The sequence below is a fragment of the Heloderma suspectum genome, chromosome 6 (genome assembly GCF_057233095.1).
Source record: "Heloderma suspectum isolate Gila_16-S chromosome 6, 16-S_ref, whole genome shotgun sequence".
In the NCBI taxonomy this organism is placed as follows: domain Eukaryota; kingdom Metazoa; phylum Chordata; class Lepidosauria; order Squamata; family Helodermatidae; genus Heloderma; species Heloderma suspectum.
Genome location: NC_139463.1, coordinates 91,551,853 through 91,576,365, shown reverse-complemented (window position 1 = coordinate 91,576,365; position 24,513 = coordinate 91,551,853). Strand labels below are relative to the sequence as shown.

The window sequence follows — 24,513 nt, the reverse complement described above, 5'->3', positions numbered from 1 at the left end:
TGTTGTTTTTTTTTTAAATCAGCCGTGATAGGCTCCGTAAAGATTTACGTAGCCTATCCCGGTGTTTTTTAAAAATCTAGCCGTGATAGGCTACGTAAATCTTTATGTAGCCTATCACTTTTTTTGTTTCTTTTTGTTTTTAACTGGAAATGGCGGTGGTGGCAGCCGGTCGGAAGACCGGCCACCACCGCAGCCGCCGCACCACCGCCGCACCGCCGCCAGAGCCGCCGCTGCCAGGAAGATCCGCCCAAGGTAAGTCCTGTCCTTAGACCATTCCACCACCAATTTCAGGGGGCCAAATGCACTTGCATTCGGCCTCCCCGAGATTCATGGCGAAATTCTCTGTCATCCCTACTTTTTGCATAAAACTAGATGTGTGCATGTTTGCGATTACCATTTTCTTTTGCAAAATGGCATTCACGATGTTTGCAGATGAATCCAGGGCAGTTGTGTGTGGCTCAGCAAGCAGGGGGGGGACTCGAGTGGGGGCAGGGGCTTGGCGACCATGGCTCAGAGGTGCAGGCAAGGGGAAGCCGCTGGACTCCAGACACATTCAGGCATCAGTTCCATCTCTTGCCCCAAAGATGCACCATGTTGTCCTGGTCCTGTATTGCCTCATGAAGCATATAGCACTACTGCGAGTAGTAGGAACACTATATGCTCTCTCTCACTTTTTAAACCATTATAAAAGCTACTGATGTAAGTAAAAACTGACATCGATAAACTCAAAGGAGAATTACTCTAGAAAACATAAGACTCACATGCTAGAGCCTTCAGTAGCTCTCTGTGACATCTTTAATGAGTTTTTCATGGATAAAATCTCTCGGATACGAGCCAGCTTGGACACTGTCGTGGGGACAGAAATCAACAGTGGGGTGCCCAGAAACTCTACTCGCATGATTAAACTGGATCATTTTCCACTTGTGACTCCTGATGATGTGGGCAAGCTGCTTGGTTTGGTCAAAAAGACAACTTGCCCTCTCGATCCCTACACATCCTGGCTTGTAGTCAAGCAATTTTTGTTGAATGTTATTAATGCCTCCCTAAGGGAAGGTAATTTTCCATCATGTCTAAAAGAAGCAAATGTTAGACCCCTTCTGAAGAAGCCTTCCCTTGACCCCCTAGGCTTCAATAATTATAGGCCTGTAAGTAATCTATTGTTCTGGGGCAAGGTAATCGAGAAGGCAGTGTCTATTCAACTCCAAGCAGTCTTGGATGGGCAGGATATGGAGTTGATACTGCCATGGTCATCTTGGTGGATCATCTTCACCTGGGGATTGATAGGAGCAGTGCATCCCTGTTGATTCTTTTGGATCTGTCAGCAGCTTTCGATACCATCGACCATGGTAACCTTTTGGATCACCTGAGGGAGTTGGGGGTTGGGGGCACTGCTCTGCAGTGCTTCCACTCCTTTCTCTCAGGATGGTTCCAGATGGTGTAACTCGGGGATAGCTGTTCCTCAAAAAAGGTACTACTATGTGTAGTCCCTCAGGGCTCCATTCTATCCCTGATGCTGTTCAATATCTATATGAAACCACTGGGAGAGATCATCAGGAAGTTTGGGGCTGAGTGTTGTCAGTATGCTGATGACACTAGGGTTGGCGGAGAATTTCTCCCCGAAACTTCAGGGGGCCGAGCGCCAACATGTTCGGCCCCCTGAAGAAGTTTCGGGGAGAAATTCTCCACCACCCCCCCGCACCCCCCCCCGGGATGGGACTTACCTTTCCCGAATGTCCGTCCCGGTGGCGGGTCCCAGCGGCGGTTCGTCGGGTCTTCATCAGGGGCGGGGGAGGCAGCCGATCTTTCGACCGGCTGCCACCGCCGCCATTCCAATGAAACTAAAAAAAAAAAAAAGCCCCTGTGATAGGCTACGTGATGATTAACATAGCCTATCATGGCTAGATTTGCAAAGTCAGCCATGATAGGCTATGTAAATTGTCACGTAGCCTATCACAGGTGACTTAAAAAAAAAAAAAGCGCGTACGCAAATGGTGGCCCCCATAGGGAGCCGCCATTCGCGTTCCTTATTTGGTCGCTGTAGTCTACGTAAATCTTTACACAGACTACGGCGAAAATAAGGGCAAAGCTATTTGCATTGCCCTTATTTTCGCCGTAGTCTACGTAATCTTTACGTAGACTACAGTGACCAAATAAGGAACGTGAATGGCAGCTCCCTATGGGGGCCGCCATTAGCCGTACATGCTTTTTTTTGTTTTTTTAAGTCACCCGTGATAGGCTACGTGACGATTTACGTAGCCTATCACGGCTGACTTTGCAAATCTAGCCGTGGTAGGCTACATTGATCGTCCCGTATCCTATCATGGGGGCATTTTTTAAAAAAACTTTTTATTTCGCGGCCGGGCGAGGCGAGGCGCCTCCTCCCCGGCCTGAATTTCGGCCGGGTGAGGTGGGAAGCCTCCCCCCCCAGCCTGAATTTCGGCTGGGCGAGGCAGGAAGCCTCCCCCCCCGGGCCTGAACTTTGGGGGGAGAGCAGCGAAGCGCCTCCCCCCCACCACGAAAAGCTGCGAGACCAGGTAAGTGACTTTCGTGCACCCCTAGATGACACCCAAATCTATTTCTCTGTAACATCTTTATCCAAGGAAGGTAGGACTCCTCTGAATGACTGCCTGAAGTCGGTAATGGGCTGGATGAGGGAGAACAAGCTAAAATTGAATCCAGACAAGACAGAGGTGCCCATCATGAAGGGTCCTAATTCAGGTATTGAGGTATGTCAACCAGTTCTGGATGGGGTTGCACTCCCCTTGAAGGAGCAAGTTTATAGCTTTGGTGTGCTTCTTGACCCAACCCTGCTCCTGGCATACCAGGTGGAGGCAACGGTGAAAAGCGCCTGTTATCAGCTTCAGCTGATACGTCAGCTACGCCCATTCCTGGAACATATGGACCTGCTAACGGTGCACACACTGGTAACCTCTAGGCTTGATTTCTGCAATGCGCTGTACTTGGGGCTGCTGTTATATTTAGTTCAGAAACTTCAACTGGTACAAAATATGGCAGCCAGATTGGTCTCTGGGACATCCCATGGAGACCATATTACACAGGTTTTAAAATCTTTACATTTGTTTCTGAGCAAAATATAAAGTTCTGGTTCTTGCCTTTAAAGCGCTACATGGTCTAGGTCCAAGGTGCCTTAGGGAGCACCTTCTCCCCTATGTCCCAGTCTGCCACCTAAGGTCTTCTGAGGGCTCTCTGCTGTGCCTGCCTAATGTGAGGCTTGCAGCCACAGGCAAGAGGACCATCTCCTTTGCTGCCCCTCAGTTGTGGAATGACCTGCCAGTTGAAATGTGCCTGCTGACCTCCTTGAAGGTTTTTAAGTAGGCATTAATGACACTGTTATTCCGACAAGCCTTCCTTTTTTAGAATTTCTGTTCCTTTTGCTGACTTCTATATATTATTTTTAAGCAGTGCTATTTTAAGCTGTGCTTTATTGTTGGGTTTTTAAAACAAATTGTTTTCAGTTCAAAGTTGTTTTTAGTTATATGTTGTTTGTCTGTATGTTTTCTGTAAATGGTTTTTAACTGTTGTATATTGTACTTTAATGTTTTATCTTTTGTAAGCCAAAAGAGCTTTGGCTATGGGGTGGTATAGAAATAACGATGATGATGATGACGATGATGCTTTATAAGGCAATACAAGACCAGGGCAATCTTTGCTGATGCCAGATTTAGGCCTGAAAGACTAAGAAGTGTAGATGCATGGAGGGTAAGTTATAAGCAATCAGATATCTCTGCAGGCAGATATATAATAAATCTTCTCCCCCTAAGAAGGTCCATATTCAGCGCCAAAATGTGTAGGGCACTTTCTCCAAATTAAACCACATATTCACTTTCTATGATGTTTATATAGTTTGTTTTGCAACTTAAATGCACACTTCAAGGAATGTTAGTATTTCTCCATCTTGATGTGCAAACTAGAAAGAACTTTCATTCTGTTGTTTGTCTGTTTTTTAAAGGGCAGGAAAACCTGACTCCTGCACTCATCTTCTGCAATCTGATTCATCCCATGTCTACATGAAACGATAGTGTAAGTTCCTTAGGATCATAAGGTAACTCTGTGGATCTCTCACCCATTTGGCTTGAAATCTTCCCTTCTGGACATCGGCTACAATCATAACAGCAAAATGGCTCCCCCTCCTTCATTTTCTTGCTATAACCAGGGTGGCAGTTGTCATTACATGTGGAAAAAGGCAATGTCTGTGCCATGAAAAGGAGAAAAAATAAAGAGTATTACCAAACACATTTGCGGCCTTGGTAGGTTGTTGATGGTTTTGCAGTTAAATAAATGGGATGTTGTCACAGAATATTGTGTCCTCAAGATTCTGTAGAAAACATGCCATGCAAATGACTAAATATGCTTTCCTATGCAAGGTATGTGACATCACTGCAGTGTTTGGCTTATGAAAATAAAGAATTATCTGAACTGATGTGGTTGTTACATGCTCCATTTATGTTCCATGCCCACTCCATGCATGCATCTTTCCTTATTGGGTGAAAGGGAAGGAGGGGATAAAGAGATTAGATGCAAATAGTTGGTATAAAATATGGGCCACATTTTTTGAAATTGATCAGATCTGCAAAGGGCAACCTAAGCAGGCAACTTCTCTAAGCCGGAGTAGCCTGGCATTGTATCAGGAGAGACATTCCATGCCTGTAGAGTGGTGTCTTTTGCTCACCACCCCTGCGGATTGCCCAATGTATGGGAGACCTTTCCCTGTCACCCCCTTCTGCCAACCTATTTCTCTGTATCTAAGTTCACCATCATGAGGCTTTTATTGTGCACTCATGGTGGGTCACTCACAGAAGTTTGTGGGTCCTTTTCATGATGTCATCAACCTCCAGGGCACATGCAGAAGTATTTCCTGGTTATTCCATCTTAAGAAGATCTGGAGATAATGAGGTATTAAAAAGCTTGGATTGTTGTGCTATTAAAAAAGCCACTTGATGGTGCTGTTTCATTGAGTTCTTTGAAACCTAGACATTTAAAAACTTTCCCTCTCAGCAATCATGTGGTCGCCATCTGTGAGCCCAGTGTAAATGCGGAAAAGCTCCACAATGGTAGGCCTGTGGGTTTTTTTCTATAATGTAGAGATGCCCTAAATCTTGATCCAGGCCAATATTTTTAAAGTTCTTAAAGCTGTGGAATGAGTTCTCATTCACTCTTTTCAGCAGCAATGTGGTTCAGCATTCACTCTGGATTGCAACACTTTCCAAGCTACGTGCTGTCATAACCTACCTGGTTAAAAATGTTGTGCCATGTGATGGCATCGTCATTAATGGTGAATGATTTTGCCTGTGGAGCCACCCTTCCAACTTTCACTCTTTGAAACGACTGATTTGGGAAAGTGACCCAGTTTGTAATATCAAATCCAGCTATCAATTCCCTGTTCAAGTCAAAAGAAATCTCATCCCCAGCACTGTTGTTAAATGATAAGCACTTTAAAAAGTGATGGAGCTAGAAGCACAAAGAAATGAGCACCATTCAAGAAAACATGAAGGGATAACCTATTCAACTATGTTATAACGAGGAGGGACATTGATTTAATTGGCCCAGGCCCATCTACATCTCCTGGCAACAGTTCTCCAGGTTCTTCTTTCATATCCCCACAGAGTAGCTCTCTTAATGGGTTTCTTGGGCGGTGGGGTGACTCTAGGTCAAAGCCCTGAAATGTGACAGAATGAAAGGAGCAAAATGTTTTTAGGGGACTGGACTTACAATTTTGATGTGTGTATTCTTACCTTTATTCAATTTTCATTTTACTTCTTTAAAATGTAAGGAGCCATTGCAATAGATTATCCAAGCCAGTATTTTGTATTCCTCCCAGCAGCAGCTTCTACTCTAAAACATGTTGGCAAAGAGCAACTATTCTCTTAGAACAAAATTCATGAATTTATTGTGTAGTCAACTCTGGTCATTCACGGAGAGACTTTGCCCATGATTCAAAATATAACTGATATCAGGACCAAGTTACACATTGATGAAAGGTAGTGCAAGGCTCTTGATCTGGATTTGGACCTTTGTGTGTGGAATGGGTATTGAGGAGCTCTATTATTTTTTGCCAGGTATCGTGGCCCCAGTCCATATTTAGGGATGTCAGAGAAATCTGCTGCAGATTCAAATGAGGCCGGATTCCAAAGAATCAGGGATCTGCAGTGGATCGGGACCACTTACTTCTGCTCCAGGAGGACTGGAAGCAGAATGGCACTAGGCTGCTTCTTGCCAGCCAGAGCCATGCACCTCCTCCCTGCCTATCGCCATGTCCCATAGACTTAGACACAAATAGAGCCATGAATCTTGCATCTAAGTTTATGGGCACATCCTGCCGATCGCCATTTTGTTTTTTTTTTAAGACATGGCGATCAGCAGGGAGGAGGCAAAGGGATCTGGCAGGCAGGAGGGAAGGTAAGTGGCCCCAAAGCCAGTTCCACCCCCCTGGAATCCTCACAGAACAGAGCCACTCCGGACGATCCTGTGGGGAGGAACGGATCACCTCCCCACCCATGGATTCCCCACTGGAATGGACGGTGGGGAATCCATACACCCCTATCCGTATTTGCTTCTCGATACCTGTCATTACTATAGCCAAAAAGTGCTTTGTTGTTTTAGTGAACCCCTTTTGGCAATGAAAATTATAGGTGTGAGAACCCTAGCCTGTACTGAAGCCGTAGTGTGTGTGTGTGTGTGCACGCGTGCAGGGGAAAGAGTTAAAGCCCCCTTACCTTCATGCTACACTTCCAATCTGGATTGGTTCCCATGCACTTACTTTAGAATAAGAAAGAAATATCTAGTTGTGTCTCAAAAGCAACACATAGTTTGGTTCCCTTGGAACATGGGTGACTGAGGACTAGAAGAAGAGGCATGAAGGACACCCATCGGCCATTCTAAGCTTTCTCTTGTCTGATCAGACATTTCCTGCTGATGCAGCATACCAACGACTTTGGGTTACATAAAGAAAGATGCAGCACAGATGTGTAGTCTTACATGTTGGAATGTGCCAGTTACTTGTTGGAAACTATCACTCATTTGGCCCATTCCAGAAATGGCCACCAAAATCAGTGCTTCAAACACTGAAGCTGGTTCAGGCTGAACTTTACTCCATCTCTGACTAGGGTATTTCAGATATGTTCACCATGTTGGGCAGTAACGGTACTGATTGCTGCTGCTTCGGTTTCAAAAAATGTTACAGTTCAGGACCAAGACAGACATTACTTTAAAATAGTAGCTATGCCTTCTTGTCATTTTTACTGTAGAGTGGGAGCATGGGGCACGATCCAGATTTTAAATGCCCCCAGCTCACCACACTAGGGTCCTGATCTTGACTGGAGACCCCACACTTACTGTAGAGTAAAAAAAAAAAAAAACGGGGGGGGGGAGGAGAGACATAACTCCTAGACATATATTTAAAGTAATGACTGTTTTGGCCCTCAAAAATGACATTTTTTGGAAGTTGAATTACAATGGATTTAACTAGCCCAGCCCGGTCTACTCCACCTGGCAACAGTACTCATAAGAACAACATCAGAACATAAAAAGAGCCATACTGGATCAGACCAAGGGTCCATCTCATCCAGCTTTCTACTCAAACAGTGACCAACCAGCTCCACACAGGAAACCCACAAGCAAGTTCCCCATGTTCTTCTTTATTTTAATTAGTTCCCCAGCAAATGGGGATTGGGTTATATTTCAGGCTTCTCTATCTACTCTAGAGTAAAAATAGGGGGAAAGACTCAGCTGCTAGACATATATAATGTATATTTTGGATTCAAAGATGACATTTTATCCAGGATCTCTTTCCTTATTCCTTAGTAAAGAAAGGATCTAGAAGGATATACAGGAAATGGTAGATCCTGTTACTACCCCAATAAATATGCTGATCTTGCATATTTGCCTGCTGAGGCCATTACCTGCCATGGCTGCTGATCCTGAAGGTTCACCATTCCTCTCTGTTTGGGTCTGCTTGACTGCATGGCATGTAAAGCATGGGCCACAGCATGGACAGCATTGTAGATGTTGTAGCTGTAGCCAGTCATGCTCATTTCAAAAAAAGCCCCAGGAAGGCTCCCAAGCTTCTCCTCCCCAGTACAGGTTCTCTCAGCCGTTGTGCCCATCAGTTGATTTGGAATGTCACAGTCGAATGTCTGTTCCCAGAAGGCCCTGATGAAACCATCTTCTTTGGTCCCCAGATGGTTTCTGGTCTGAAGAAAATGTTGGAATCCTGACACTTCTTTTGAGTGACTGGTGAAGGCCAGAGCACCATGCATGGTTTGTATATCCCAATCCTTTTGATAATGGAATGATATGAGCTCCAGCTGTACTGTCAGGATCCATACTTTCCCTTCAGGCTTCATTATATCCAATCCCATTTCTGGTAGATAAAGCAACCATCTGAAATTTGATATATCTTCTTCATAGACAATCACTGCATTGGCATTGCTTTGCATCGAAACATTATGAATTTCTTTCAGCGAAACCCACACTTGATCAAGCTCATTGATGTAAATTTCCTGAATTCTTTCTATGAAGGCAAAACAGATGTGACTCTGGAGGAACATTGCACTTACAGACTTCACAAAGTTATCTCCATTCTCATCATTTTTGGCAATGACCCCAACCCAGGTCCATCCGAAGTGCAATAGTAGGTGGAGAATCCCTGTATGTTCAAAGGCTTCATTTGGGATCATTTGGTAGATGGAAGAACTTTCAGTTTTATCATTCATTAGTGGAACACAGCCATATGTAAACTATGGAGAGAGGAAATGGGTGGCTTGGAGTGAAAGGAGGGAATGAGAAGTAAATATTTTCAAAATGAAATATTTATACTTTTGATCCTCCTGATCTTTAGGGCAGTGAAAACTTTCTGTTCACCACTCCAAAATTTCAAGTCGTTACAGCCAGGATTTTTTTTAAAAAAAATTGTATGTATCAATGATTCAAACAAACAAACAAACAAACAAAATAAGACTCGCTGTTTGAAAAGACTGGAGTTAGGGATGTATGAAACACTTACCTGGTTTCATCCAGGGACATCCGCGGTGGGAGGGAGGTGCTCTGTCCCTTACAGAGCCTATCACAGCTAACGTAGGGATGCCATATGCATCCCTGCAGAGGCTGTGATAGGCTACGTAAATATTTACATAGCCTATCATGGCGAAAAAGGGAACGCAAATGGCAGCCGCCATAGTCACCGCCATTTGCGTTCCTGTTTTTTTGCCGTGATAGGCTACGTAAATATTTACGTAGCCTATCACGGTGAAAGACAGGGGCGCAAATGGCGTAGCGGCTGCCGCTTGTGCCCCTGTGTTTTGCAGTGATAGGCTACATAAATATTTACATAGCCTATCACGGCAAAAAAATAGGAACGCAAATGGCGGTGACTATGGCGGCTGCCATTTGCGTTCCCTTTTTCTCCATGATAGGCTATGTAAATATTTACGTAGCCTGTCACAGCCTCTGCAGGGATGCATATGGCATCCCTACATTAGCTGTGATAGGCTCTGTAAGTATTCACATAGCCTATCACGGCAATAATGACGAAGTGAATGGCGGCCGCAGATGCGGCCGCCATTCGCAAAGCAGCGCAAACAGCACCAGGTAAGTGGTTCGTTTAACGCACCTTTCATGGGGTGGTGGGGCGGGGGGCTTCATTCCGCCACGGATTTCAGGGGGCTGAATGCACTGGCATTCAGCCTCACTGAGATCCATGGTGGAATTCTCCAACATCCCTAACTGGAGTTAAGGGTATCTCATGTTGGCTCAAGCTCAACAAATACAGGAAATTTGAAGTTAATGTTGCTGTCTTAAGGGATGTGTCCTGTGATCAGTGATGATGCTATGCAATGTCACAAAACAGGCTTCCTTACAACTCCCTACCCATGCACCCACACTTTCCCTATGTCTTTCAGTCTTAACTACAGTTTGGGAAGATGGAGTTCTTGGGACCAGCAGTAGGGACGGCAGACTGTCCTCCAGAGCTGTAATCACCATTTTGTGAAAAAAAATTGGCAATTGTGAATATGCACACATCAAGCTTTACGCAAAATCATGCCATGAATCACCCATCATGTGTATCTGGGTGATTCACGGCACAGCTAGATGTGCGTATATTTGCGATCCTCATGTTTTTTGGCAAAATGGCAGTCACAGTGCTGGAGAACAGGTCCCAGGTGAGTTTGGGTGGCTCAGCAAGCAACTGGGAGCTCAAACATGTGTCCGGCGGTGTACAATCAGGGTCTGGGTCTGGACTGGGACCTGGATAACCTGGATGGGGGGTGCCTGTCCATCCCTACCTGGAGTTGTTGGGGATCAAACCTGAGACTTTGTGCATGCGAAGCATGTGCTCTGTCACAATGAGCCATGGGCCCTCCTAAATTTGGTCCTCCAGTTCCGCAACAGTTTCATTCTCCCATGAAAGAGGTTTCCATTTTTCTGCTTTATTCTCAGAGTGCTTAATAAGATCATTTGAATTTATTTTGGCTGTGTTTTTTAGCTTACCTTACTACTGAGTGTTGGCTGGGGGTGCGGGTTTTTGGTTGGGATGTTTTTTGTTTGTTTGTTTTCTGAGCTGTCCATCACCTTGTCACGAAGCCCGAATAATGAGGTGAAGTGGGCTTATTCGGAGCAAAATCTTTGTGATACGAGGTGGGTCAGAGCAGTACCAAGGTGCCCTGGGGTGAAGTGCCCCCCCCCCGAAGCACCTCCTCCATCTCGTATATTCGGAGCTCTACTTAATGCTTGAGCAGCCCAGACAGGCTGTCTCCAAAATGTTATCAACTTCTGAAAGCTCACATGGAGGGGAAGGAGGAGGAGGAAGGAGGGAAGATGGAGGAGGAAGGGGGAAGGTGAGGAGATGTGGGGAGGCAGGGGGAGGTGGGGAGGCAAGTGCAGGAGGAGGAGGGGGTGTGCTTTAGCAAATAGGAACTCTTGGCCAGAACTGATGCCAGGAGTCTCCAATCAGAGAGAGTGGTGGAGGAAGGGGATATATATACTTCGGGAACAGATTGCATTTGGTTATTGCACTAACTATGTCTTCGGGAGAAGGCTGGTGTATGGATAGACGATCGTGTGCATGTGCATGCACACGTGCATTCTTTGGAGTTGTTCCTTCTATTTCTTTGTCTTTGATTGTCATTAAGCTTTCCCCAGTATTTAAATTAAAAGGAAACAGCTTGGTTTCCAAGTACCAGCAGTGGGATACTTCCCTTGCTCCTTGCTCATCCATCCCCTTTGGGACTGTGTCTTTGCAACACCCTTTCCAGCTGCCTTCTCCTATTTCTTTCTACCTCCGACTCATTTCTTATTTGATTAGATATATTCATCTCTGCTTTCCATATTTTTTCAAATAAACATAGTTTTTCCTTGTGTGTTGCTGCTACACTCCCCCACCCCAACCATTCTTGTGTTTGTTTATGTCTCTTGGACTCCAGAAAAGGCTATGTTTGTTGTTTAAGGTCGACCCTCACTTCTGCTTTCTTCACTCCATTTCCTTGTTGGTTTTGTCTGTCAACTCTGTCTCTTTTAGATTTTTAAAAACCCAGTCTTATTTTGATTTTTAAAAGCAAACATTGACTTCTGGGCATGTCCCCCCCCTTTAAGTCATATTCAAGCATTTAGTGTGTTTTTTTTATGCTTTCTGAATTCTTACGGAAAGGCATATTATAGCAGCCTATGTGTGTAGTGCTTGGTTCAACTGCCCCCCATGCTGAAGTTAACTGTCTGTGTCTTCTCTGTGTTGATCCTCCCCAAACAGAAATTAAAGAAGGTTTTTTTAAAAAAAATATTGTTCACTTTCTCTTGGCTTTTATCTTATTGCCTGAGCTGTCATCCTGTACTTCTTGAAGTTACCCTGCCTTCCATAAAAGAATATGACATATAAAACAATACATTAAAGACACCCATCATTTGATTAGGTAGTTCTGCTTTTCTTTAGCTCTTGTGTGTCTGTGTCCGTGTGTGTGTGTGTGTGTGTGTGTGTGCTTTAAGAATGTGTGCGCACATCCTAGGTTGTTGTTCCACCAACACTATACATCCAAATTTCAAGACTGTGTTGAAATAGAATGAGACACATAGTATTTATATTAATTACCTTCTTATTCCAATCACACTCCACTGTGTGGCAAAGAAATCCAGTGCAATATGAGGCATCTTTGGGGTGTTGGCAGAGGTGGGCTAGGTGCTGCTGTCAGTAGCAGCACCATTAGGCAAGTTGTCTGTCCAGATAGTGCGTCCTGATGCAGTAGGGCAGCAGAGCGCGGAGGCCAGTTGCAGTGCTCAGAGGTCACTGTTCAAGGAGATGGGCATGGGCAGGTACAATAGTCACACTCTTGCCCAAGGCAGAGCAGCATCTCCTTCTCTCATGGAAGATGGGAGCCTGCTGATGGACATTAGCTCAGAGGTGTCTGATGTCCTCAGCGTGGTGGAGGGCGAAGAGGAGGAGATCTTCCAGGGTGTGTTGGAAGCATTTTCTCCTTGCCCAAAACATCAGGGCAGCATCGTGTGGGACCACTTTGAGTTGGGAGCCGATCCCAGAACTACTGTGTGCTGCCCCTGCAAGGCATCTCTGAGCAGGGGAAACAGCCAGGGCACTGCAGCACCAGCGGCCTGCTCCTGCACTTCAGGGGGCAGCACCAATCAGTCTTGCTCAGGGAAGACGCCCACACGTCCCAGTGAGCCGGCAGCAGGGGCAAGCATAAGGCTGGTAGGGCTGCCGGAACTCCTGCAAGCTCTCTGTCTCTCACTCTCAAGAGACTTAGGCAGGCCACCATGGAGGAGATGGGGTGGGGGAAGAATGGGTCCACCAGGAGGAGGTTTCCAGCATGCAAGAATCAGTGGCCGTTCTGGGTAGGCAGTGACCGCTTTCAAAACTCAGTGGCTCTTCTGGACGCTGGCCATGTTAATTCAAGATACATTCAAAATACTCATTTAGTATGTGTTAGAAATAAACCAAAGCAGATTAAAACAAAAACAAAAACCTTCTTCCAGCCTGCCTGGAGGTAATGTGTGTATTCAGCCATAGAGAGGCTGAGCCAGTGGTTCTTCTGAATGAGGGTTGTTTTGCATGTCAAAGAAACCTGCAGCAGAGATTAGGGATAGTGACCTCTGCTTCAACACACTTTCCTTTCTGAGTTTGGTCTGAGTTTCTGGAGATATCAAATTCAACCTGAGTCTAGCACACAAGCCAGTGGGCCAACTGCCTGGTCTTTAGGGGGTACAATGCCCTCAAGGGGGGCTGGGAGATGCCAAGTCATCATGTGCATGTGTGGAAACAGGGAGAAGTTACAGCCCTTTGCTTTGAGAGTTTCTGTAGAAAACATTAGAGTTTAACTCCACGTGGCACAAACACACTGGGCCAAAGTGTCTGAAATGTTGCAGGTGGCCTTCTCTCCAGGGGTGGGGGGTGGAGAGGTCCCCAGATGTCATGCCTGTATCATGAAAACTAAAAAACGTTATGACCGTTTGTGTTTTCCCATGCAAGTCAATGGGAAAACACCAAAAACAGGAGATCCAGAGATCCGAATCTCACTTCGGATTCAGATCCAAGTCAAAGCAGAGGTGGTCCAAATTGATCCGAGGAGGATAGGGGTCACTTCAGAGGATCCAAAGTGGCATGTGAAGCAGATTGGGGGGTCTGTGCACAGCCCTGTTTTTTTTGTTTTCCTGTTATATGTCTCAGAATCGCTCTGCAGCTCCCTTCTGCCCTGTAACTAGAGTAAGTGAAGAAATCATGCACCTAACCCAAGGACATTTTAATACGATGTTCAATCTCCTTGGATTCTTTTTTCCCCCAAAGCAATTTCTTTTCCATCAAATTAAACGAAAACTGTAAAACAATGTAGATGAAATCTGTGGCAAAGCACAAGATTAAGGGGAGTATCCAATGTTAATCCTTCATAGAGTAGACCAATTGAAATGAATGGGACTTCAGTTATTCATGATTAACTCAAGTCTCATTTATTTCAATGGGTCTACTTTATGTAGGACTAACTTTGCATAATATCACAATTCACTCCTCGTAAATAGCCCCTGGTAAAAGAAGAGTTGTTGACTTAGCTCTTTTCCAACCCAAAATGAGTAATCATGGAGGCAATCTCATGCATTCTAACTTCAGCATAACACCCACTGAACCTACTACATTGATTGATGGATGGATGGATTATTGGGAGTATTTACATGCCACTTTTCTGCACAGCAGGGCCCTTAAAGCAATGTCTAATACAATACAATGAAAAACAAACAAACATAAAAAACAACAAGCCAGAATATTCTTTAAAACCCTGAGCTCTACTTGAACTACTCTCCAAAATGAAAACAAACAAAAACTTGGGATAAATAAAGAGGGGTTATACATGAAAATAGAATAACTATATATGAATGCAGGAGACACCCATAACCTGCAAAATAGACATGTTCATGGAAATTAGGCCTGTCAACTAGGCATTAGCTGCTTAAACTTTGTTTATCCAGTGAGCTATTGCATCAGGGTATGCATATAAGCCTGAACTGTCTAGCTTTCAGCGATTTGCCCTTTTCTGATTTATAAGAGGATAACTAAGCATCAAAACTCTCCTATGGGCAACTGACTGCTTCTCACTAGTCTAAAGTCTGAGAAGTCATTCATGTAGTTTTAGCTATTTGACAGCATTCTGGGGAAGGAGACACATCATACCTGACTGTTTTACTAGTAATTCGCATACTACTAATTTCTGCGTTTGTAACTACGCTAGGCCTATTTTAACTATTCAAATGTAATTTGCACTAACATGGAATGCAATTGCCCTAAACATATTGAAAAAGAAATATGTTTGAGCCACTCATACGCATCATACTTTTTGTCATAAACCTCTGCTAAATTCTCTAGAGAAGTAACTTTGCTTATGCCTCATGTGCATGTCTGCATATTTATCTCAAAAATGCCCTTTTCTGTGTCAATAGCAGAAAGTCACACCTGTCAGGAAAGAAACAGTAAGTCCAAATCACTTAGCACTGCCCATGCTCACACCCACACATCCTACCTGTGGAACTTTGTAGGTGCCCAAGATGTTTGCCATGTGGAGGGAGGTTGCAGAGTAAAGAGACCCAATGACAGCCATCAGTTTGTTCTGGATGCCACACTTATAGTTTGGGATAAATCTGCTGTGTGTTGAGAGAAGTTCCATTGTGCTATGGTAGGTCCAGTGTGCAACAGAATAGCTTTCATAAATGTGGAAGCCCAAGGTGGCGTTGGGTAAGATCTGGTGGTTTTCATTGATCTCTTTCACAGCATATACCAAAGCTAAGGCATGCTGGTAGTTCTTAGCCATTACACTACAATGAGATTTGTATGTTATATTAGAGTAAAACTTTGCTCTTAGCAAAACCATCTCTACAGAGCTGTGCTCCACCAGGAGCATCTGTTACAGAGTTGTGATCCACCCAAAGCTTCTGGTTCAGAAGGTGCCACTCACCACACTATCTTAGTTAATGTGTTTAGAAATGTATGTACCAAAATAAATACATCTGCTTATGGAAACCAACTTATTAAGGGTATTTAAAACAAAAATATCCTAATGAATCTGTTGTGAATAGCTCCAAAAAGATCAGGCAACCAATTGGCAAAAGTGATTCAATGTAAGGAAGTATAAAGTGACGCACAACGATGCAAAAAAATCTCAACCTGACCTATAAGCTGATAGGATCAGAGCTAGCAGTGGCTGACCAAGAAAGAGATCTTGGGGTCATGGTGGGCAGCTTAATGGAAATGTTGATCCAGTGTGTGGCTGCTATGAAAAAAGGCAAATTCCATGTTTGGCAGAATTAGGAATGTAATGTAAAATAAAACAGCCAATATCATACTGCCTTTATACATATTATGATACAACCACACATTGAATACAATGTACAGCCCTGGTCACCGCATCTAAAAAGGGGATTGCCAAATTAGAAAAACAAACTGCAAAAAGGAGCAACCGAAATGATCAGGTGCTGCAGCAACTCCCCTATGATGAAAGGTTAGCTCGCATGATCACTGTGGTTCAGACAAGACTCTGTGGTGTCTTTAAGCCAGGAAGCATTTGCCTATTTACCCACCCAGGGGTGGCTTGTCATGTCATTGATCATAAGAACATAAAAAGAGCCATACTGGATCAGAACAAGGGTCCATCTAGTCCAGCATTCTGTTCACACAGTGACCAACCAACTGTTGATTGGGAACCCACAAGCAGGATATGAGTGCATCAGCACACTGCCGCCCATGTTCCCCAGCAACTGGTGCACATGAGCATACTGCCTCTGATACCAGGGGTAGTACATAGCCATCAGGATTAGTAGCCATTGATAGACATATCCTCCATGAATTTATCTAAGCCCCTTTTAAAGCCACTCATATTGGTGGCCATCACTACATTTTGTGGTAGCAAATTCCATAGTATAACTATGCGCTGTGTGAAGAAGTACTTCCTTTTATCTGTCCTGAATCTCTCACCAATCAGCTTCATGGGATGACCCTGGGTTCTAGTATGATGAGGGAGGGAGAAAAATGTTTCCTTATCCACATTCCCCACACCATGCATACTTTTGTACACCTCTATCGTGTCTCCTGTTACTCACCTTTTTCCAGCTAAACAATCCCAGCTGTTGTAACTTTCCTTCATAGGGGAGTTGCTCCAACCCCTTGATCATTTTAGTTACCCTCCTCTGCACCTGGGTGGCTTGGCTTAATGGAGGGGGAAAGAACCCTCAAATCACCCATGGGCTGTTACTGGGTTAACCCACAGTGATGGTGTGAATAGGATTTGGGGACTGTTTGGCTTAGAGAAAAGACCAGTAAATGGAAACATGATAGAGGTGTTCAAATTATGCATGGTATGGAGCATGTAAATATGGAGATGCTTTTCTTCCACTCATAATAGTAGAACATCGGGTCATCCCATTAAGACGATTGGTGGAAGATTCAGGACAGATAAAAATAAGTATTTCTTCACACAGCACATAGTTAGAGTATTGAATTCACCACCACAAGGTATGGTTATGGCCACCAATTTGGATGGCTTTAAGAGGGGATTTATGGAGGATAAGGAGGATATGGAGGATAAGGCTATCAATGGCTACTGGTCCTGATGGCTATATGCTACCTCCAGTATCATAGATGGTATATATAGGTATACCAGTTGCTAGGAGGAGAAGTTGGAAGGAGTTGTTGCACTACTTTCCTCCTTGTGCTTTTCTCAAAGGGAAGTGGTTGGCCACTGTATGAACAGAATGATGGACAAGATGAACCTTTGGTCTGATCCAGCATAGCTTTGTTTATATTTTTATGTGGTGTTTGGTGTGGTGTTAATTCATATGACAGAATGTTAAGGGCACACACATCTCTACTGATTTTGTTTATGTTACTTTTGCTGTATTATTTTATTGTGGTTTAAAATCAAATTTGTAACAGGACTTTCCTTCTGACAATGAGCAGTAGCTTTTGATGGCCAAATTGTAAGGTATGCAAACGTTCTTAATATATCAAAAAGGGAACTATAATGAGGATATTACAATATAGAAATGTATTTCTGTGTAAGATCAATTTCAAGATCAGTTGCATCAATAACATTTCATTAATCTCTTGCTTCATTCCTAGGGAAAAAAACATACATCTGGCATGTCGAGGGCAACTGGTGACGGAGAGAACAGTGGCAATGACAAAATATTCTAAATTTAGGGTTAAATTGAAGGTTTAGCTGCTGACACAAACTGGGAGTATGTCCCATTGAAATCAGGTGGTTTTACTGCCAAATAGACATGGTTAGGATTGTGCTGTTAACTTTAAAAAATGCACCTCTCTATAGTGCATAATAGTGAATAATAGAAAGCTTTTCCTCAGTAAAATGAAATGTTGTAATAATGTTTCTTCCTTTATTATAGAAAAGGTTTCTTTGAATGTTAAATTCTTACAACCAAATCGAACAGGACTAATTCTTCTTTTTTTTAGAAAGCAGATCCTAATTTTTATCACTCTGATCCCAACAAAATCATATAGAAGTATTCATCCTTCATATTTGCAAAAGTGTATTGTTGGTTATATTCACAGGTGAGGAGAGAAACAGTTGCCTCTGCTCCTTGTCAGACGTACAGTAAAGAAAAAGAGTAAGGGTGAATAAGTGTGGCCTCCTGTACACTCTACAGGGAGAAATCAGTTCACCTGCTGCTATAGCTCAGCTTAATCAGTAGCCCTATCTGGACAGATATTCATTATTGAAAGGGGAAAAAAAAATTCTTACATAGTGTCTCCAAGAAGTTGCTCATGAGGGTGTTGACTGAAGACATTAATGTCATCTGGCATTAAGATCTGAGAAGTAATACTACCAATGATGTAATCACCAGGCTGCAAATACCTGTGAAGAACAGTGAGAGGATCACCAGTGCGGCATTTTGCAGTATGAGATATGTGTGCCACACGAACCAGCAGCATTTGCAGCAAAATAAGTAATATCACCATCCTAAATGCAAATCTGCCCTCAGTGTGACCCCACTATCCTTAGAGGCAAAAATGGTACTGAGTCTGGCCATCCATTCTACAGAGATTCTGCTCTTAAGCCTGGAACACAAATCCCAAAGTATCAGAAATCAGGGTGATGCAACCTTGCCTCTTCCTAATCCTTGTCCCCAGGTAGGAACAGTAGAGGGAATAGATTCAGCCTACTCTCTTCATTCTTAATTTTGCTGTAGGCCGCAGGGCAATGAAAGGGTCCTCAAGAAGGAATAGGACTAATCATAGTCATTGTCATAATTATAGGGTGGCAGGGAAGAATGTGCCTGCTCAAAACAGGAGTGCCTGTTTACTCTGTGAAATGTTGAAGAAAGTATATCTGTCGTTTTGAAGACTTTAGTGAAGACTACTCATTAATGAAGGAAGCTTTATTCATTGATTAAACAACAACAACGACAACTGCAAGTTAAAGACCAGACTTAAGCTTTCTCAGGTTGGCTCATGCTCCACAAAACCAGGAACCGCAAAGGGAAGACTTTCCAATCCTCTAAAAAAGAATTTTTACTTGCAACCCATGAAAAACAACAACAAAAGCAAAACAAACCAGCTAACCAACAAACACAAACTGGAGGGGCGAGCGTGGGATCAATTTTATATTGACAGAAATAGCACATGTGGTAGTTAAGGCAACTTTCCTTTGAATAGACTGTATAGACCATTCTAGGGATGGCAGAGAAATCCACCACAGACTCCAATGAGGCCGGATTCTAAAAAGTCCATGGTGGAACGGACTATCCCCCTGCCACCCCCCGAAATCCCCCTGGGACAGATCCTACCTGGCAGCGGCTGCTCTGGGTAGTCATCTTTGTTCCGCAGCCATCTGCTGCCGGGCTGCGGAACAAAATAATACAAAATATAAATATTTATGTAGCCAATCATGGCCAAGGGCAGGGACACAAATGGCATCCCCTACGCCAGACGCCATTTGCAGCCGCAGCCCAGTAGTGGACGGAAGACTGACTGCGTGTGGGCCTGGCCGGCGGCTCCACGGACTCATTGCGGAGCGGAGCCGGCCAGGGAGGATTCCGGTGGGAGGGAAGGATCACCTTCCCCCCACAGCGGATGCCCCAAATGGATGGGTGAGTGTGTTTCCTAGACCATTCAAAATGACATTATGAACATCAACTTTCCTTCATGCCAAAAGGATTGTATAAATAGCTATTGTAAGCTTAGCTGGCTGTAAAGAACCAATTAATTCCTTCAGCAGTGTACAAAGTACAGAAGCACTCATATGATGGCTCATATATACATTCCCAGAAATGTTGAAGCTGATATCCGTCTTGCACATTTCTCCCTCATAGGACACACAATTACATTTGCTGTGGTATTTCAGATAACGTGGAATAAAAAGCAGGAAATAACACTACAATAGCAGTATTAAGGTTGTCAGAGAATTCCGCCATGGATTCCAGTGAGGCCAGATACTTTAGGGATGTATGAAAGGTACTTACCTTTCGCGGATTATGTTTATGGTTGGGGGGGAGGCGTTCCGTCCCTCCCCCTGGAATCCTCGCCGGGGGGGAGGCACTCCATTCCTCCCCCCCCCCGGAATCCTGGCTGGCTGGCTGTGCTCCACAGGGATTCTGCAGAGCCGCCGGCCGGCTCCGCCAGCAGCCGGACATCTGGCCGCTGGCTAGCAGGGACGCAAATGGCGCCGGCCGTAACTGCCGCCGTTTGCATCCCTGCAGTCAGCCGTGATAGGCTACGTAAATGTTTACGTAAATGTTTACGTAGCCTATCACGGCTGACTAAAACAAAAAAACACGTGCGTATGCAAATGGCGGCGGCCATGGCCACTGCCATTTTCGTTCCTTATTTTGGCACGTCTTAGTCTATGTAAACATTTACGTAGACTAAGACGGCGAAAATAAGGGGAACGCAAATAGCGTAGTGTCTATGTTTACGTAGACTAAGACGTGCCAAAATAAGGAATGCAAATGGTGGCGGCCATGGCCGCCGCCATTTGCGTACGCGCATTGTTGTTTTGTTTTTTTAAAGTCAGCCGTGATAGGCTACGTAAAGATCTACGTAGCCTATCACTTTTTTAAAAAAAACCTAGCCCTGATAGGCTACGTAAACCGCTGAACCGCTGCCGCAGCTGCCACCGCAGCCACTGCTGCCAGGAAGATCCACCCAAGGTAAGTCTCATCCCAGGGGGGTGGGGGGGCAGGCTGTTCCACCACCAATTTCAGGGGACTGAATGCGCTGTCATTCGGCCTCCCCGAGATCCGTGGCGGTATTTTCATACATCCCTAGGATTCTTTAGAATCTGCCTCCTTGGAATCCATGGCAGAATGGCCTCCCACCCCCCGCCACCCTGCAGAATCCCCCGGGACAGAACTTAACTGGGGCGGATGCGGCAGCTGCTCCGGCTGGTCTCCCAGCCAGCTGCGGCCGGGCTGCTGTGGCCGCCATTTGCGTTCTTGCAGCTGTGATAGGCTATGTAAGTATTTACGTAGCCTATCAAGGCATAGAGAAGGGACACAAATGGTGGCCACTATGCCATTTGCGCCCCTGCTCTTTGCCGTGATAGGCTACGTAAGTATTTACATAGCCTATCACGGTAAAGGCAGCCACACCAATGGCATAGAGGCTGCCATTTGCGTCCCTGCTCTTTGCTGTGATAGGCTATGTAAATATTTACATAGCCTATCACGGCTGCTTGCAAGGACACAAATGGTGGCCGCTATGATGGCTGCCATTTGCGGCTGCAGCAGCCCAGCTGTGGCCTGAAGTCTGGCTGTGGCTGGCCCCGGCTGGTGGCTCCATGGAGGCGCCACAGAGCGGAGCTGGCTGGGGAGGATTTTGGGGGGAGGGACGAAGCGCCTCGCCCCCACCGCGGATGCCCCAGTGCGGAGCCAGGTGCGTATTTCATACATCCCTACCCAGTATATAGAATGTGTGATGTGCCCCAACAGTTATCAGTGCTCTTCAATACCACTATAGAGCAGTAGTGCAGATCTAGCCATACTTAAGATGAATGTCTTGCCATGGGGAATTTATGAATTACATAATATTCCTTTATATGTTCCCCAAATACATTTTCAAAAATTGTATGCAGCATTTCAGAAGGTTATTGGTTGGGTGGTGGTCTCCTCCATGTTTCTCACTGAAGATGATGCAATTGTCAGTTAAGGAGAGAGGATTCAATCTTCCAGATTTTAGTCTATATCATATTGCCTATTGTTGAATTGGCACTAATGACTGGAAAACAACCCTTTCTTTTAACACTCCTCCTTGGGCTCAGATTAGGGATAGTTGTCATTGGGAAATCCTGTTTACTTTTGGCTGTACAGATCCCCACGATGCCCCCGACCTGGTGCATATTTGCCAGGTCAGTTCTCAAAACTCGGGAACATTTCCACTTAAAAATAATAATAAAAATAATAATTACGTGAGTGTGATTAATACAAAATTGTGGGTCTAACTATTTACGGAATTCACCATTTGCTGTAAATAGAGCAATTTGTGTAGAATTGTGGCCTTAAATGGTTCAATTTAACCGTTCATGCTCACAATTTCGCCCAATTTGCACTATGTACAGCTGCAATTATGCACAAGTTGCAATTTCCAAGAATAGTTATACCTGAAATTTTGCGCAAATCATGGCTTGCACATATTCTGACTGTACCATCAGCCCCTGCCCGGACCCAATGACATTGCTAACCAGAATTCTTGGTGTTTTGTTTACAGTTTTCATGAAAAGAGGAAATGGGATATTAGAGTGTAAGATGACAATGAACTTGAACGTGTAATTGTGACTTAAAGGGACCTCTCCCGTACCATGATGAAGTACATAGTTTACATAGTTGTATATGAAACAGAGTATACTAACTGGAGGCATAACCAGGCTGCAGAATAAAATATATCCTTGGGAGGCTGGAAGGGAGGGGCTTGTTTATTAGCTAGGCCTGAAGCCCGACTGTAAGGGAGTCTACCCATCATGGTTAGGGATGGACAGACTCACCTGCACCAAGTTTTTCCAGGAATTCACTGAGCCACCACCTTCCTCTAGCTGTGCCACATGAACCCCTGGACAGCTTGGTAGGTACCTGGCAAGCACCACAGGGCTGCCCATCCTTAGTGAGCTGCCATTGTGGCAAAAAAAAAAAAAAAAATTGGCAGCCCAGAGTTTTACAGAAAAGTAATATTGTGTAAATGCTAACTTTACAGCTCCCACTATGTAATATTACTTTTCTGTAAAACCCTGAGCCACCATTTTCCACAAAATGGTGGCTGCCTGAGTCCCCATAGTCACCCAGGAACACCTCATTCTCTTCTGCTTGCAAGGAGAGAACGAATGGTTGGCTGGTGGCGACGGGACTCCTGCCCATGCCACCTGTCAACCCCTTGTGGTCTCCTTCTTTGCAAGAAGACTGCAAGGGATGGACAGGTGTCAGAGGCAGGAGTCACCTGCCAACCACTCATTCTCTCCTTGCAAGCAGGAGAGAATGACAGGTTGGAGGGTGGAGACAGGTACTGTGGCAGCCACCGTTTCATGGAAAATGGCCGCTCAGGGTTTTACAGAAAAGTAATGTTATGTAAATGGCAGCCATAAAGGCACCATGTACGCACCATTACTTTTGTGTAAAACCCTGAGCTGCCATTTCCTGCAAAATGGCAGCTTGCTAAGGGGACAGGCAGCTGCTGAATGCTCATGGTCTGCATGAGATTCCAGTCTCTTAAAGTGGCAGCAGCTGCGCGAGTGGGGTCCAGGGGTCTGAGTGCAGGAAGGGGGGAGACCACTGGATTCCACCCTCCTCTTGGACTCCCGTGACATCTCTAATCATGGTACAGTAAAATCTGACTTTATGTCTGGGCAGCAAGTGAGATAGATTGGTCAGGCAGGCCAAGTAGCCTTGGTTGCAAAGTTTGATGCAAGGAAAGAAGGAACAAGGAAGGCATTCAGGAGAGATTCTGTGGCAGAACAGGCAACTTCTTCTGGTCAAGGAAGAACTCCAGGCCTGCCAGGAGTTCAAGGAGTGAGTGAGTGAGTGAGTAAACACCACCTCAGATTTCCAGGCAACGTGCCACTGGAGAGTACTTTTCTGTTGCCATTACCAAAGGGCAAAGCATAGGAACAGTGTGAGTCCAGGTCTGAAGGGAGGAATCCTTGCTGAGTGAGTAGTGGAGAAGACCAGCCACAGGCCACAACCTGAAGACCTGTGAGAATGAGCCCCAGGAAGCAGAAAGAAGCTCTGGCAGAAGGGGTATGGAATTTGGAGGAGGTACTTGGGAGAAGCACCTCCCCCCTTATTCCCTTATATCCCCATGTATGCAAAAATGAAGCACATCTATCAATCTGCTTGATCCCAGGGCAAGAAGGAGCTGCAGGCAAGAATTCTCAAATATAGTCCATACATATAAGAATTCTTGCATATGGCCCCCGGCTTTGTACATATGTGTTGGTCCTTGTAGGAGCAGCACAGGACCCCCAATATCACACATGTACCAGGTCCCATAAACCCTCTGGGTGGTGCTTCAAAGGTGACCACTGGGGGGGGGGGCACCAAAGGCATTGTCCCTGCCGATTGCCATGCCTTTTCTTTAAAAAAAAAAAAGTGATGGGCAGGATGTGACCATAGACTTAGACACAAATAGAACTGTGAATCTTGCATATAAGCCTATGGACACATAGACTTAGATGCAAGATTCATGACTTATTTGCATTTAAGTCTATGGGCACATCCAGCTGATCATCTTTTTTTTTTAAAAAAAGAAAAGGCATGGCAATCGGCAGGGACAAGGAGGAGGCGAACGGCTCTGGCTGGCAGGGGGGAAGGTAAGCAGCCCCCAAGCTGGTTCCCCCCTCCCTGGAATCCTTGTGGAGCAGAGCCACTCTGGAGGATTCTGGGGGGGGGAGGAACAGATTGCCTCCATCCCCCCACAGATTCGCCCCCGGAACAGACGGTGGGGAACACATACACCCCTACCCCCATGCTATTTAATATCTACATGAAATGGCTGGAAGAGTTTGTCTGGAGTTTTGG

The 24,513-nt window shown here is 44.9% G+C and overlaps 1 protein-coding gene across 1 annotated transcript in view; it reads right to left on the bottom strand.

Moving 5' to 3' along the window:
- Positions 1-15,311, bottom strand: part of LOC146341819 (vomeronasal type-2 receptor 26-like) — a 28,337-nt gene extending 13,026 nt beyond the window's left edge. Inside the window, exons 1-3 of the mRNA XM_084807702.1 lie at positions 15,024-15,311; positions 5,251-5,469; positions 4,085-4,211 (exon numbers count right to left, since the gene is read on the bottom strand). Of these exons, the coding sequence (XP_084663828.1) occupies positions 4,085-4,211; positions 5,251-5,469; positions 15,024-15,311 (634 nt within the window). The remainder of the gene's footprint in view (positions 1-4,084; positions 4,212-5,250; positions 5,470-15,023) is intronic.
- Positions 15,312-24,513: the final 9,202 nt, after the last annotated feature.